Source organism: Vipera berus (assembly GCF_964194415.1).
Source record: "Vipera berus genome assembly, chromosome: 2".
NCBI lineage: Eukaryota > Metazoa > Chordata > Lepidosauria > Squamata > Viperidae > Vipera > Vipera berus.
In genome coordinates, this window is record NC_138203.1 from 21,602,100 (window position 1) to 21,616,508 (window position 14,409).

The 14,409-nt window shown below is 40.6% G+C and overlaps 1 protein-coding gene across 1 annotated transcript in view; it reads right to left on the reverse strand.

Annotated features, from left to right (window-relative positions):
- OXCT1 (3-oxoacid CoA-transferase 1) overlaps positions 1-14,409 on the reverse strand; it is a 72,182-nt gene that overhangs the window by 43,524 nt on the left and 14,249 nt on the right. The window contains exons 4-6 of the mRNA XM_081318378.1: positions 5,081-5,216; positions 3,354-3,503; positions 2,520-2,626 (exon numbers count right to left, since the gene is read on the reverse strand). Of these exons, the coding sequence (XP_081174504.1) occupies positions 2,520-2,626; positions 3,354-3,503; positions 5,081-5,216 (393 nt within the window). The remainder of the gene's footprint in view (positions 1-2,519; positions 2,627-3,353; positions 3,504-5,080; positions 5,217-14,409) is intronic.

Genomic DNA, 14,409 nt, shown 5'->3' on the forward strand with positions numbered 1-14,409 from the left:
CTATTGCTAAGCACATTTGATTTGTGCTTAGACTGTAAGCCGCCCTGAGTCTTCGGAGAAGGGCGGGATATAAATGGGATTAAAGTTTAAAAAAATGTAAGCCATAAAGCTTCTGGAGAAAAGATGAAACATGAATCTAACAAATAAATAGCAGATAGAAGCATGTTCTTTGCCAACCAAGCCAGGACTAGCTCTAATGGTTTCTTTGGTTATAGCAATGCAAGATGTTCAATCAATATTACAAGAATCTTGTTGCTAGCGGGAATTTGACTAGAAACGTCCTGGGTTTCCCTCACTGGTGATTCTCAGACAGAGGCTGGAGAGTTAGCTGGAAATGTTCTAGTTATGGATGTTTTACATTGAACATGGATTTGTTTAGAACAGTGCTGGCTGAGGGATTCTGGGAGTTGCAGTCCACACATCTTAACAGCAATAGCACTTAGACTTTTATACCGCTTCACAATGCTTTACAGCCCTCTCTAAGAGGTTTACAGAATCAGCATATTGCCCCCAACAATCTGGGTCCTCATTTTACTGACCTGGGAATGATGGAAGGCTTGAGCCAGTAAGAACTGAACTGCTGGCAGTTGGCAGAATTAGCCTGCAGTACTGCATTCTAATCACTGCACCACCACAGCTCTTAAAGTTACTGGTTTATAGGGCCTACTATACCTACAACATCCCTCCATCACCCTCTAATTTACAATTTTCTGAGCACTGATGGAGATATCTCGTAAGCTATCTCTATTCTGAATTATAACATCTGGGAACAGTCCTGAAACTAATTACATTATTCCTGGGTTTTAGAAAGAATAACAACATTTCTATCCGGAAGAAAAGATTATAGCTTTAAATTTTAATTCTTAATTCTGCTCTCAGTCTATTTACTATCTTGACATTATTTGAAAAAAAATAAGGTTTTTATAACATCATCAGCAAACACTGGCTCTCTGCTTCTGTTTTGCTAACATTGTCTGTCCTAGATACACAGCCTTATAATAATTGCTTTTTATCAATGCTAGCACTGAATTCATACGGATGTCAATTTTTTTTGACAGCATGCCTCCAAATGATGGCATACATTTCTTTAACACTAAGAAAAGGTGTAATAATAAAACAAGAATACTACTTTTTAATAGTGTCTACAGCTACAGGAAATTCTAGTTCAGGAGAAGCTGAAAACTACAGCCTTCTACTGCCCTCATGTGGTTAGTTTTTGTTTCACTGGTTTGTTCAACATGGTGGAAAAGAGCAAGGAGCAAAAGCTGGAGAAAGGTCTTTGCTATTGAAGAACAGCTGTAGGTAGGCAGCATTGGCAACACAAAGATACCGGTAGAAGGAGTAAAATATGGGAATAAGATCACAAATTGGGAACTTATTTCAACCTTCTGGCCCTCATTAGTCTTGCTGAGCAGAAAGAGCCTAGCTTTGCTATTATCAGATTTTCTTCCTATAGCCAGTTTTTTGAAAAGCAGCCCCACTGCACAGACAGAAGCCCTTGCATTGCTTCAAAGGATTCTGGGACATAATTTAGGACAGGAATCCACAACCTTCTTCAGGTTGGATTCTCAATGGCAGACTGGTGGACACATTCCAAAAATGAATGAGGCTCAGATGCAGAAACGAGTAGGCTAAAACAGTGGTTCCCAAACCTGCCAATCCCTCAAAAGCTTCTTACAACTTGGTTCCGAAGTTCAGATACCCCCTTCCCCGCCCACCCCCCAGTTATATGACTGCAATTTACATTTTTGCAAAAACTGGCATTGACTTCGTTTTTAGCAACACCCCCTAAATAGCAAGCAATTTATTTTATTTGCATCTCAGCTTTATTATTTTTACAAATAACTCAAGCCAGCAAACATATCCAGCACACCTTCCTAACTCTTACTTTCCCCATAACAACAACCCTGTGAGGTGAGAGAGGGTGATTGGGCCAGCTTTCACAGCTAAGGAGGGACCTGAATTTAGGGTCTCCTGATTTCTAGCCCGGTGCTTTAACCACTAGATCAAATTGGGTCTCCAGTTTGCTTAATAACCACTGCACTCAATTACTGCCAAAAAAAGGTCATATAATTGGATTGGTCATATGATGACCTGCTTTATGAACATTACAACCCACAGCCATAATGGTCAGCCTCCATTACAGTCATAAGTTAAAGACTGCCTGCAATTTTCTTCTATCAGATGAACAATTCCCATTTGATACCAGCTTTTAAAAAAGGTGCTGGAGTTATGGAAAGGTCTCAGTGATTTTGGAGAGCTTGCATGCAATTCTAGGGCTACAGACTCTGCACTCAATACTAAAATATACTGCTGCTGGTTTTGTTTGTTTTTAAAATGCATGGTGACGTTCTTGTTTGAGCGGAACAACTGGGCCTCCCCTATTGCTGCACACGATTAAAACATGCATCCTAAGAGAAACCAAAAAAAAATCCTCTAGGCTGTAGAATGTTCATATTTCCCAGAAAACTCTTTGAAAGCAAGGTTAAAAACATGCTTGCTGTGTGAACATGGCATACCTGAAGATAATATTTCCAGCACGATCAGACTTCCATGCCTTTACTAATGCAAAATCCCCTGTGATTGATTTCTCCATAATGTAATGCCGACCGTCAAATTCTCTCACCTTTAAAAAAATAAAAAAGGGGGGGGGAGAAGATTTTAAGGCATTTTAAGATATTTTTGAAAAGCTTTGCTTTCTTTAAATTATCAGCTCACACTACAATTTAACAATGAAATGAAACGAAAATACCATTGACCGTAATGAAAACTGGGAATTAAATGTGCAGACTGAATAAAGAAGACATAAAAAAGAGCCTTGGTGGAGCAGTGGGCTAATGCCTCCTTCAGTAACACCAGCTGCCTGCAATTAGTGCAGGTTCACATCCCACCAGGCTCAAGGTTGACTCAGCCTTCCATCCTTCCGAGGTAGGTAAAATGAGGACCCAGATTGTTGGGGGCAATTAAGCTGACTTTGTAATAATGCCGCTTGGGGGTGTGTGTGAAAGCCCTAATAAGTAGGCATATACATAGAATGAAGGCTACTGCTAAGCTTGTAAGCTGCCCTGAGTCTTTGGAGAAGGGCGGGATATAAATGGAATTTAAAAAATAATAATAAAATAAAATCAGGAGCCACCATATGATCTGCATGGTGGATTTATAATCTGCTTAATATATTACACTAAGTTAGGATTTATTCAACTTTGTTTTCCTGAACAGGCCTCAAATCATGCTATTGTATTACTGGCAAAGTGTGTTATATGCCCTGAATCTGTCTTAACTTTCGAAAATTTCAAAAAGGCTATGCCCGCCCTCCTCATTCACAACATCACTCAAATCCACAGGTATTTTACCTCTCTTGGTTCACTAGCCAGGGCAATTGTGCCATCTTTGTTGTATTTGATTGGAGATCCTCCTTCTTGCACCAAAGTCCCATACCCAGTACTGGTGAAGAAAGCCGGGATGCCAGCTCCTCCTGCTCGGATCCGCTCAGCAAGGGTACCCTAGAAAGAACAAAAGGCTTAATGGCTGGCAAGACAAAAAAGATGTAAAGAAGGTCTGTAGCTCACAACAGTACATCAATTCTTTGACAAACATTGTTAAGGAACCTTTTCTGCTCTTCTAGGTCCACTGAGATAGCTCCTGAATACAGCAAGAAGATTTGCATAGAATACTCATTCCTAGGAAATGTGGAGCAGAGGTACTGAAGCTTTCTACCTTTTAATATTAGTTTATTAAGGTAAAGGTAAAGGTTCCCCCGCACATGTGTGCTAGTCGTTTCCAATTCTAGGGGCCGGTGCTCATCTCCGTTTCAAAGCCAAAGAGCCAGCGTTTGTCCGAGGACGTCTCCGTGGTCATGTGGCCGGCATGACTAGACGCCAAAAGCGCACGAAACGCTGTTACCTTCCCACCGTAGTGGTCCCTATTATTCTACTTGCATTTTTACGTGCTTTCGAACTGCTAGGTTGGCAGAAGCTGGGACGAGTAACAGACGCTCACTCTGCTACGCGGCACTCAGGATTCGACCTGCCAAACTGCCAACCTTCTGATCGACAAGCTCAGCGTCCTAACCCACTGAGCCAATGCGACCCTTTTAGTTTATTACTATGCAATAATAAGGTCAATGATCAGCAGGGCATCTTAATGTTACCAATATCTCACTTCTGAAACACGTGTGTACATTCCAACCTTTTCTCCATATGTTACTGTTTCTCAAAAATATAAACAAATCTATTTACCCAACTACGGTATATTTATTATGGGTTTTTCAGGCAAATATGGCCTCTTTGCCATGCTAGTTACAGCACATTTCAAACATGTAGTGCTACTTCAGCTTATAGGAATATTCCCAGAATCTGAAGATTTGGAGAAGGCAGCCAGAGCCTGTCTGACTGTGGTTAACTTATTTACTCAGTGTGGTTGGGCTAAGAAAAGATTAACTTAAGAAAGGTGGTAAATATGAAATGAGCTACTTGTATTCTTAACTTTGGTGTAGGAGGGAAGTTTGGCTGGCAGGCAAGTAGTCAATCTTTTCCAAAAAGCTAGTTAAACGTGCATGAAGAATGGAGTGTAGATCAGTCAAGCGCAACACTGCAAATACTTAATGGATTTTTAAAATGTGACTGCTGATGCAATGCTAACAGCTTAAAAAAAACCTCCTCCTACTCTTAACTGGCTGGTACGTGAGTTTCCATGTTTTCTTACTTGTATTTTAATACTGCATGGTAATCATTACAGTGTGTCTGTAGCCTGGGGCTCTAACATAAATCAGGCTTTAGGGTTGGTTCGGAATCTGGCCAAAGACTGATCTTGTCCAGTTTCCTGCTTCCTATAGTGGTGCAATGCAATACACTCCCAAGATGGGAAGTCTGTTGGCGCCTCTGCAAAAGGACAGAAATGAGGAAAGCTGTCTGAGCCTTATGATTTGCAACAGACTCAAAAGGACCACACAATACAGTAGTTGCACAAGAAACATTCAGTTTCTGGTGTGGAAATCCTGCAACTGGAATGGAACTCAAAAGACTTGGTGCCATTTATTATAAGGAGCCTTCCTCCAAAGAATAGGCAATTAACATTTCACCTGTGGGGTAAGCTCAACTTCCAGTTCGCCACATAAATACTGCCGCTCAAATTCTGCATTTTCTCCAACATAGGAGGACACCATACGCTTGATCTGTTTGCTCTGAAGCAGAAGTCCGAGCCCAAAGTTGTCTACTCTGCAGAGAAAACAGGGTTAAGGTTGAGAACCAAGTGATGGAAAATTTAGATTATGCCTACAATATTGTGGCCAGAAATAATAATAATAATAATAATAATAATAATAATAATAATAATAATAATAATAATAATTATTATTATTATTATTAAAAAAAACAAAGAGTCACACTGAGCCACAATTAACTGCAGTCTGTCAAATAAACTACAAATGGCTGGCTTGTACAGTATAGTCTTCTCATGTTGTAACAAAAAAAATGTTATCTTCTGGAGGAAGACGAGAGAACACAGAAAGTAAACCTCAGTAGACAAGAATAGGAATGTCTGATTTTTAGAGTTTAGGGAAGAGTTTTTTTATACTCTATAAAAATATATTTCAGGCCTCTCCTATCTCAAAACATGGGAAAATATGCCATCACTTTTCAGCAACTATAGTCATGTGTAGCCCTGAGATCTGCAAACATGGGGTGGGAGATTCTCAAGTTATTGACTTCAAACTTAAACTATAAAACATGGTTTATGATATGGATTATAATGGGCATGGGTTCTATGGACACATAAGAAATTATATTTGCACACCATTCAAGAGAGACAATAAAAAAGCTAAGAAGGAAACAAAAAGAGCAGAACACATTTCCCCTGATAAGCAGGGATTAATACTAAACAAACAATCAAGCAGAAAATAATATCCTAATTAAAGAACTGCCAAGGAGAAAAGTAGACACTCCATCAACAACACTGGCAAGGCAAGCCAGAGTATACAAATAGGGAGCCAACCACACACTCACACTGATGATGTTATCTAGTTGGGTAATGAAACGTCTGCAAACAGCAGGGAGATCAACAAGAACTCTACAAATGAACCCTGAGCTATATATATTCTCTACTGATTTTATAATTTTCCAGAATAACTATTCACATTTTATTATACATGTTGGCTTAACCTGTCTCCAATTCATAAAAGCTTGTTTCATCTCAGATTCTGTACGTAATTTTGTAATGTTAAAAAGGGATGGGATCAATGTTCAGAAATTTTCTCAATCATGTATTTTTAGCATAGCTTATAACCTGAAATGTAGAAGAAACACTGACCAATACACAACTTCTATATTTCAAAAGCAGAACTAAATTCAAGCTTTTTTCAAAAAAAAGAAGAGATGAGCAACAATACTCTGGGGTATGATAAATTGTTTTCGTGAGCTCCTGATTTGTTTCCAGGTTAAAATCAAAAGGTATAACAATAGTGTTTTGGGACCACAGTATCTGAAAGTGAGAGAGATTTGTTTGGTCTTATGATCTAGCATCAAGTTAGAATCGAAAAACCTGAGAATTCTACTCCAGCCTTATGGCTGGATAACTTTGGACATGTTGCTCTCTCTCAGCTCACGAGCTCAGGCTTAGGCGACAAGTCAGTTAATCAACCAATGGACCAATACATGGTTGACCTGGAAAAAAAGAAGACCCCACACTTGTGAGAAAAATGCTAGGAAGAAAAATAAAGTATCTGAAAGTATGTGTTTTCCCTGAAGACTCATTCAATCCATTCCCCTGAATTATTGAAAAGGAATCTGTCATCTTAGATTTGTTGAAAACGTAGCAATGGAAACAGATCACTTTTCTCTGTGGAATTTTTCCTTCATAATGGACGATTATCTTTAAAAAATGGCTCATCCTTCTTTCTGGTAAGTATAACAATTGCTGCTGTTTATGTTTACATTTTTAATCTTATTTACTGAAACTACACTCTTCTCCTAAGAACTCTCAATAATTCAACTGGTATGTTGTATAAATAAGGATGCCAAGTGGTCCCTCTAACCTTCTGCCGCCATTTTGAAGGTTTCTTTGGCCACAAAGCAGCCATATGGCATTGGCCTACAGATGGTCCTCAACTTAGGATCATAATCGGGACTAAAATTTCCATTGCTTAGCAAGGCAATTATCAAGTATTTTGTGCCAGATTTTTATCACCTTTCTTCCCCCATGGCTGTTAAGTGAATCACTGTAATTGTTAAATAAGTTATGTCATTAAGCAAATCTGCCCTCCCCCATTGACTTTGCTTGTCAGAGGCTAGTTGGGAAGTTACAAATGATGATCACACATCCCCAGGACACTGCAACCATGATAAATACATGCTGGTTGCCAAGTGCTCAAATGTTGATTATGTGACCGTTGGGATGCTGCAACAGTTGTATGTGCAAGCCCAATTGTAAGTCACTTTTTTCAGTGCTGTTGTAACTTTGAACAGTCGCTAAATGAATAGCTCTAAGTCAAGGGCTACCTGTACTTGTTCAACGACAGCACGTGCTTCTTATTACAGGTATGAATTAGCTTTGCCCAGTTAATAAGATAATGTTATCACTTTTGTTATCCTCCTGCTATTAACAAGTTTGTTCTAAGTTTGTGTATATCTTGGAAATAATGCCTTGAAACAGTGATATGGATAAGGAAGTCTGATTTTACCCTGGAATATAGTGAACATACCATTATCTGTTGCTGACTTGGTTAGGTAGCACTAAAGATGGAATTTTAAGAATTAAAGACTAGAGACCTTCCAGAGGATGCAGTGGGCTGGATGGAAGTAAGCTTATTTTCTTGCCCCGTTATTTCCATGTAGATTGTTGAAGCCAGCCTGCTGCATCGTAATGCCTTCCAGATGTCATGAAGCTGTAATTACAGGTAGTCCTCGACTTGTGACCACAACTGAGCCCAAAATTTCTGGTGCTAAGCAAGACATTTATTAAGTGAGTTTTGCCCCATTTTACGACCTTTCTTGCCGCATTTGTTAAGTGATGTTTTTAAGTTAGTAACCTGGTTGTTAAGCAAATCTGGCTTTCCCATTAACTTTGCTTGTCAGGAGGTTGCAAAAGCTGATCACACGACCCTGGGATACTGAAATTGTCATAAATATGAGTCAGTTGCCAAGTGTTTGGATTTTGATCACATGACCATGGGGATTCTGCAACAGTCATAAGAGTGAGAAATGGTCATAAATCCTTTTCAGTGAAACGGTCACTAATGAACTGTCGTAAGCTAAGGACTGCCTGTACATCATCAGAAGTAAGGCAGGGCTAAAAACCTACCCACTCTGCATTTGTTTCTTAGTCCCTCTGAATATTATGGTCATCAAAGGAGGAGAGGAAACAAAGGTATCAGTTGTTAGCTGTGTTTTTTCATATTCATTATGTGCACCATGTGCCGTTCCCATGCCTAGCAAGTGAATCTAATATGGTCTACCAGCCAATGTTAAACTTCATTGTCCCTTCTGTGAAATATGCTGTCCCAGTACAGAGGTTGACTTCATCTTGGAAAATCTCCCAGGTTTCCGTTCCTCACTTGCAGCCCAAACTGCAAACAGGCTCTTTGGAGCCTCTGTGTTTTAGGAATATTCCAGAGCAACTTGATCTGGCATACTGAGAAATAATCTTCCAGCTAAAATTAGGAACAGCTAATCCCAATTACAGGAGTAACATCAACTCAAACCATTTGAAAATTAAGATAGATGAACTAGTCTGGAGATTCTTTAAACTATTCTAGCTTTTTCCTAAAAAAAATATACATTCACAATTAATAAAATAATCTGGTCACCAAACAGATTGTGAACTTCAGCGGCCAGAATTCTCAGCAATGGCCATGAATCTAGGGAATTCTGAGAACAGAAGTCTAAACATCTACTCCACGGCCAGGATATTTTGTTGAATTTCAACACAATTATTTATTTTACAAGCATTTCTATGTTAATTTAAATCAATTAAAAATAATAGCAAACCACCACCCCCCAATTAACACATCATTATCAAATCGTCCAAGGGCTGAAGGCATGTTGGAAAAGTATGCTTTTTACCATCTTAGAGAAAGTGAACAGGATAGGGGATATAAGAGACACTATTTCTCTTCAAGATGATGGGGAAAACTCATATTTTTGAAGAGAGATGATGCCATTAATTTGTTTGAAATCTAGACAGGACTCTTCTGGACCAATGCTAACTATTCTGCTTGGACTTTCTTGATGGAAAAAAAGCAGAATAAAGTATAGTAAATGAACCGTTTCCTGACCTAAGCAGTACATAATCTTGGCAGTCTTGAGAATACCTGCTTTCAAATTTACTGGAATTAGTTCTAGCATTTTCCCTTCAATTATTGAGCACATTCTTGATTTTACAAATATTCAATAATTCTCTTCTGTATTTGCTGGTCCTCTTAGAAAGAAGAAAGCAAGCAAATGTTTTCATAGGCATGGTGTAGCAACAGAGCAAAACCCAGACAGGAATGTTTAAGCTTGTGCCAGCAGATCAACTGATGGAGAATTAAAAATAGTTCACACTGAAACTTGCCCAATACTACCCACATATGCCCATAATGGCTTGTATGCCAAGTTAAAGCTACAACATAAAAATGTACTGGACTCCCAACCAGAAAAACATTCACACTGTACATTCATAATTTGCATATTACGAACTGTGCTTTCAAAAATGAAATTGCAGAAACAGTGTTTATGCCTGCTATCTGAAAGGTGGAACAGCTTCTTAAATCTCCTTGGTCTCATATAAAGACAAATATTTCCATCACTCATATGATTAATGATACTAATTTCAACATGAATACATATACGAATCAAGATGACACCTACAGAGAAAAAAATGTATTTGCTCATTCTTTTAATCTCTATGAATCAGTCTAGCACATACTGCATATCTAGTCAAAATTCCAGAGTCCGATGTAAAAATGATTATGATGACTAGATCATCACAAAGGCTAAATGAAGAGAAATGATAAACTTGAATTGTGATGCTGGACAAAATTATCGATAATACCTTGAATTGTAAGGTATTGTAATTTATCCTAGATAAAATAAAATTAGATTGCTCATAGGTAAAGGTAAAGGTTCCCCCGCACATGCGTGCTAGTCGTTTCCAACTCTAGGGGCCGGTGCTCATCTCCGTTTCAAAGCTGAAGAGCCAGCGCTTGTCCGAGGACGTCTCCGTGGTCATGTGGCCGGCATGACTAGACGCCAAAGGCGCACGGAACGCTGTTACCTTCCCACCATAGTGGTCCTTATTTTTCTACTTGCATTTTTTACGTGCTTTTGAACTGCTAGGTTGGCAGAAGCTGGGACGAGCAACAGGCGCTCACTCTGCTACGCGGCACTCGGGATTCGACCCGCCAAACTGCCGACCTTCTGAGCCCAGCGTCCTAACCCACTGAGCCACCGCGTCCCTTACAGATTGCTCATAGGAAGCCCTAATAATGACCTTGAAGTTTTCATATTTTGAATGTGTGCTAGAAAGGCAAGACTCCTTGGAGAAGACCCTGTGGCTTGGGGGGAAAAAATCAAAGGCAATTAGCAAAGAGGCTAAAAGGAGACAAGGTGACTAGATACTACCACTGAGCTAGCAAGAGCAGGCCAGAAATCAAAGAAGCAGTTGATGACAGACAGGATTGGCACAAAGATGTTGATCAAATCAGAAATATTTTGGAGAACCAAGACAAATTAGCAACAAAAATGAATGGATCAAGTAAAGAAAATAAATCTTACTTCTTGTGAAGATTTCCACAACTTTTCCTTTTTTCTCATATATGTGGACAATGGCAGAATATGCAATAATCTTTCCTGGTTGTAGTACCGTAGTATAGGTCAGGGCTTTTCAACCAGAAGATATGGGTACCACCTGTAGTACATTGGCACCTGGCAGGTGGTACGTAACCATCCTAGAAAAGTGGTTGCGGGGGAGGGGAATGAGCTGAACTGGTGGCAGCACCGCACAAGCCGGAGCGAGAGATGGCTGGAACTGCAGGGCTATCAGGGCTCAGTGGAAGCACCAGAATCAGTGCTTCTTTGGGGCTGTCGGGGCTCAGCGGAAGCGCCAGGATCAGTGCTTCTTTGGGGCTGTCAGGGCTCAGTGGAAGCGCCAGGACCAGTGCCAGGCTCCAGCTGGAGCTCGGTGCTGATCCCGGCGCTGCTGCTGAGCCCAGAAGAAGCGCCGATCAGCTGAAATGTTACAGCATTCCAGGGTCTTGTGATTTACATTGAGATGCTTGGCAACTGATTCATATTTATGACGGTCACAGTATCCCAGAGTCATGTGAAGTGACCAAAACCTGCTGCAACCACCCAGCAGAGGGGGGGAAATAAAAACCAAACACCCCCCCACCCCACCCACACTGCCAATCCTCAACAGAAATGCTCACAACAATGAAAACCTCAGACAGGAGGAAGAGCGCTGCCGGGCAGGCAGGCGGGTGTCTTGCTCGGGTGTGGCTTGGAGGGCACTTTTTTCAGTGCCATTGTAACTTCAAACAGTCACTAAGTGAACTGTTGTAAGTTGAGGACTACCTGTACTTCATCACTTTTTTTTTTGGTCAAGTTTTTGACACCTTGCTAGGCGACTGGTGGTACTCGGATGTTGCTATATCCTAAAAGTGGTACAATGGGTGAAAAGTTTGAAAAGCCCTAGTATAGGTAGTCCTCGACTTACAACCACAATGCAGCCAGGAAATTCGATCATAAGACATTGTCATTATAAGTGGAGATACCATATGATCACTCTAGATTTCACACCCATTTTATGATGGTCATAAAGCGGGTCACCATGGTTGTTAAACAAATCATGTGGCCATTAGATAAACCACATGATAGATATGTGAATCCAGCATATCCAGTGGGCATTTTTGCTGGAAAATGGCAAAAAAAGTTGCAAATTTCAGTCATATGACCACAGGATGCCAAGCACACAAAATGCAATCATGGAGGGGTTGCAGCAATAGTAACCTCAAGGAAAGGTCGTACATAGGATTTTTTGAGTTGGATAAGTCATTAAGCGACTGGTCATAAGTCAAAGACTGCATGTTGCAATTTTCTGTCTGCCAACTGAAGATGCAATTCATCGAGATGACCTGCAACCTTACTAAATCCACAACAAAGACAGTGTACAGCTTCCATAGGAAACTGTTCCAGTCACAGGATTAGCATAAACCCTGTTTTTTATGGTTTTTAAATCATTTCCCGTTTTATTAACATTAAAAAAAAATTCTGGGATTCTTCCAGTTACCTCCTGAATTAACCATCAAGATCATTCTATAAGTCATTTACCTTGCCCATCTTCATAACGCACCTGGAGGCTATTGCAATAGGACACACAAAGGCCCTCCATGTAGGATGGGTCAATGAGGATAGTGCTCACTTTGAGTAAATTGAGCGGCTTTTTCTTTCCTTGCCACTGTTACACATTTTGGGTTCATTTTTCTTTGCATGATTGATAGTTATACTACGAGCAGAATGTATTTTTCCCGCCAACATATGTTGCTAAGGAAAATAAAACTACAGGGTGATATTCAGTTGGTCTCCTCTGTCAACAGAAGGCATATATCAGCAGTTGGTATCAATTCTAGGCTCTCCAATTCTTTCCAAAACATAGGGGAGTTTTTGGAGCAGACTTTGAGGAGGAGGAATTTCAGCAGAAAGAGGGGAGACCACTAAATCTCCCTTTACTATCCTCATTCGTTGATTTATTTGTCAAATTCCAGGTTGCCCACCTGCAACTCGAGGAAGCTTTATGAATCATAAAATCGTTAAAATAGTAGCCCGGAAAATGAACAGCAGACATTTGGAGGAAGATTCCATGGCGAAGAGTCAGAATTTCAAAGCTTATTTTAAGTGTAGACAGGATGGGAAATCATACAAATCTCTAGGGAAATGCTGTTTCAGACAGTAAGCACCACAACAAAGAGGGTCTATCAAATACAATTACTTAATTAATGGGACCTACTGTAAATCAAGCCAGATCTGTTGGATTACATGGGATGGACAGGCTTTCACCACAGATGGAAGATCATCCTTCAGATTACTAGAATTCTGCTATGTAAGTAGTAGAAAGTGGGACCTTGAATTGCACCCAGAAGCTTACTAGTAACTATTATAGCCCATGGAATAGAGATGTCAAGTTTGCCTATAAGGCCACTGCACTATGGACTATCTGTAGCCATGGTGACCAAAACACAGGAGAAAGGACCCTCTGGTCCAAAAAGGAGCCCAATTGGCAGATAGCAGCCAGTTGCTCCTTCAGTAGGAGCTGAGATTCTGGGAGGATCTCCAGATTGCACATCAAACTCAAATAGTGCAATGCAACCCCATTGAAAACCGGACATAGAAAGCCTCAGATCTAGGTGGTCCAAGAATCCACAACCACTCAGCCATGCTAGGGTTGAGCTTCAGCCTATTCCTTCCATTCAGACCTCAAAGCCCAGGACAAGATCTTGAGACCATTGCTTGGCATACTGATGACACCTAACTCCAAACTGATGGATGATCTCTCCTAACAGTCCTATTTAGACAGTAAACAAGAAGGCTGAGAGGGTATGAAGCCTGGTAACACCTCACAAATCAGGTATCTTTTACTTGACTTTTTCCCACACCAATACCAACCAGAATCAGTCACGGAGAAAGGAAAAAACACACACCATAACACTGTATCTCCTATTCGCCTTTCCCCACAGCTGGAGAGCCAGGATGGTTGTAAGACCCCTCTCCCAGCTCCAACATGTGCTATCTCAGTCCTATGTATTACAGGTATGTCCTGGCCTAAGTTCTGATTTAAAAGATTGCAGATAATACGTTTCTCTCACGAGACCTCTGCAACTGCAACCTCACTACCTTCTCAACAATCTTCCTCAGAAAGGAGAAGATGGAGAGATGATGAAAATTGACTAAGATAGCAGGATCCATTGATGGCATTGTGAAAAGAGTGAGGTCTTGTGCAGCCTTGCAAAGGGCCAACCGCTGCTCGACCAGGGAATGCCTCATTAGTAGCTGGGAGCAGTAGAGGTGCGGGATGGCAGTGGAGTACAGGAGGGCCAAAAGGGCAGAGATTGGTGTGGGGGGGGATATAGACAGGTAAGGAGAGTTGAAGTGCACTGCAATCATAAATGCAAGCAAGCTGCCAAGTGCCAGGGCATTGCGACAGCCATACTGTACCTCTGAAAACCAGCCTAGTTACCGTATGTTCAGTATTGCCGTAATTTTGAACAGTCACTGAATAAATGGTGATTAAGTGACGAGTACCTGATTAAGGCCCTCCTCACCTCCCCATTCCAGCGTGAAACCCTCAGAGAAACAGACAAGCGTATTTCAGGAAAAACTCATGCTCATTTTGAAATCCATCCAGTTTCCAGGGTAGGCACATCTTTTTTGATGGGAGAAG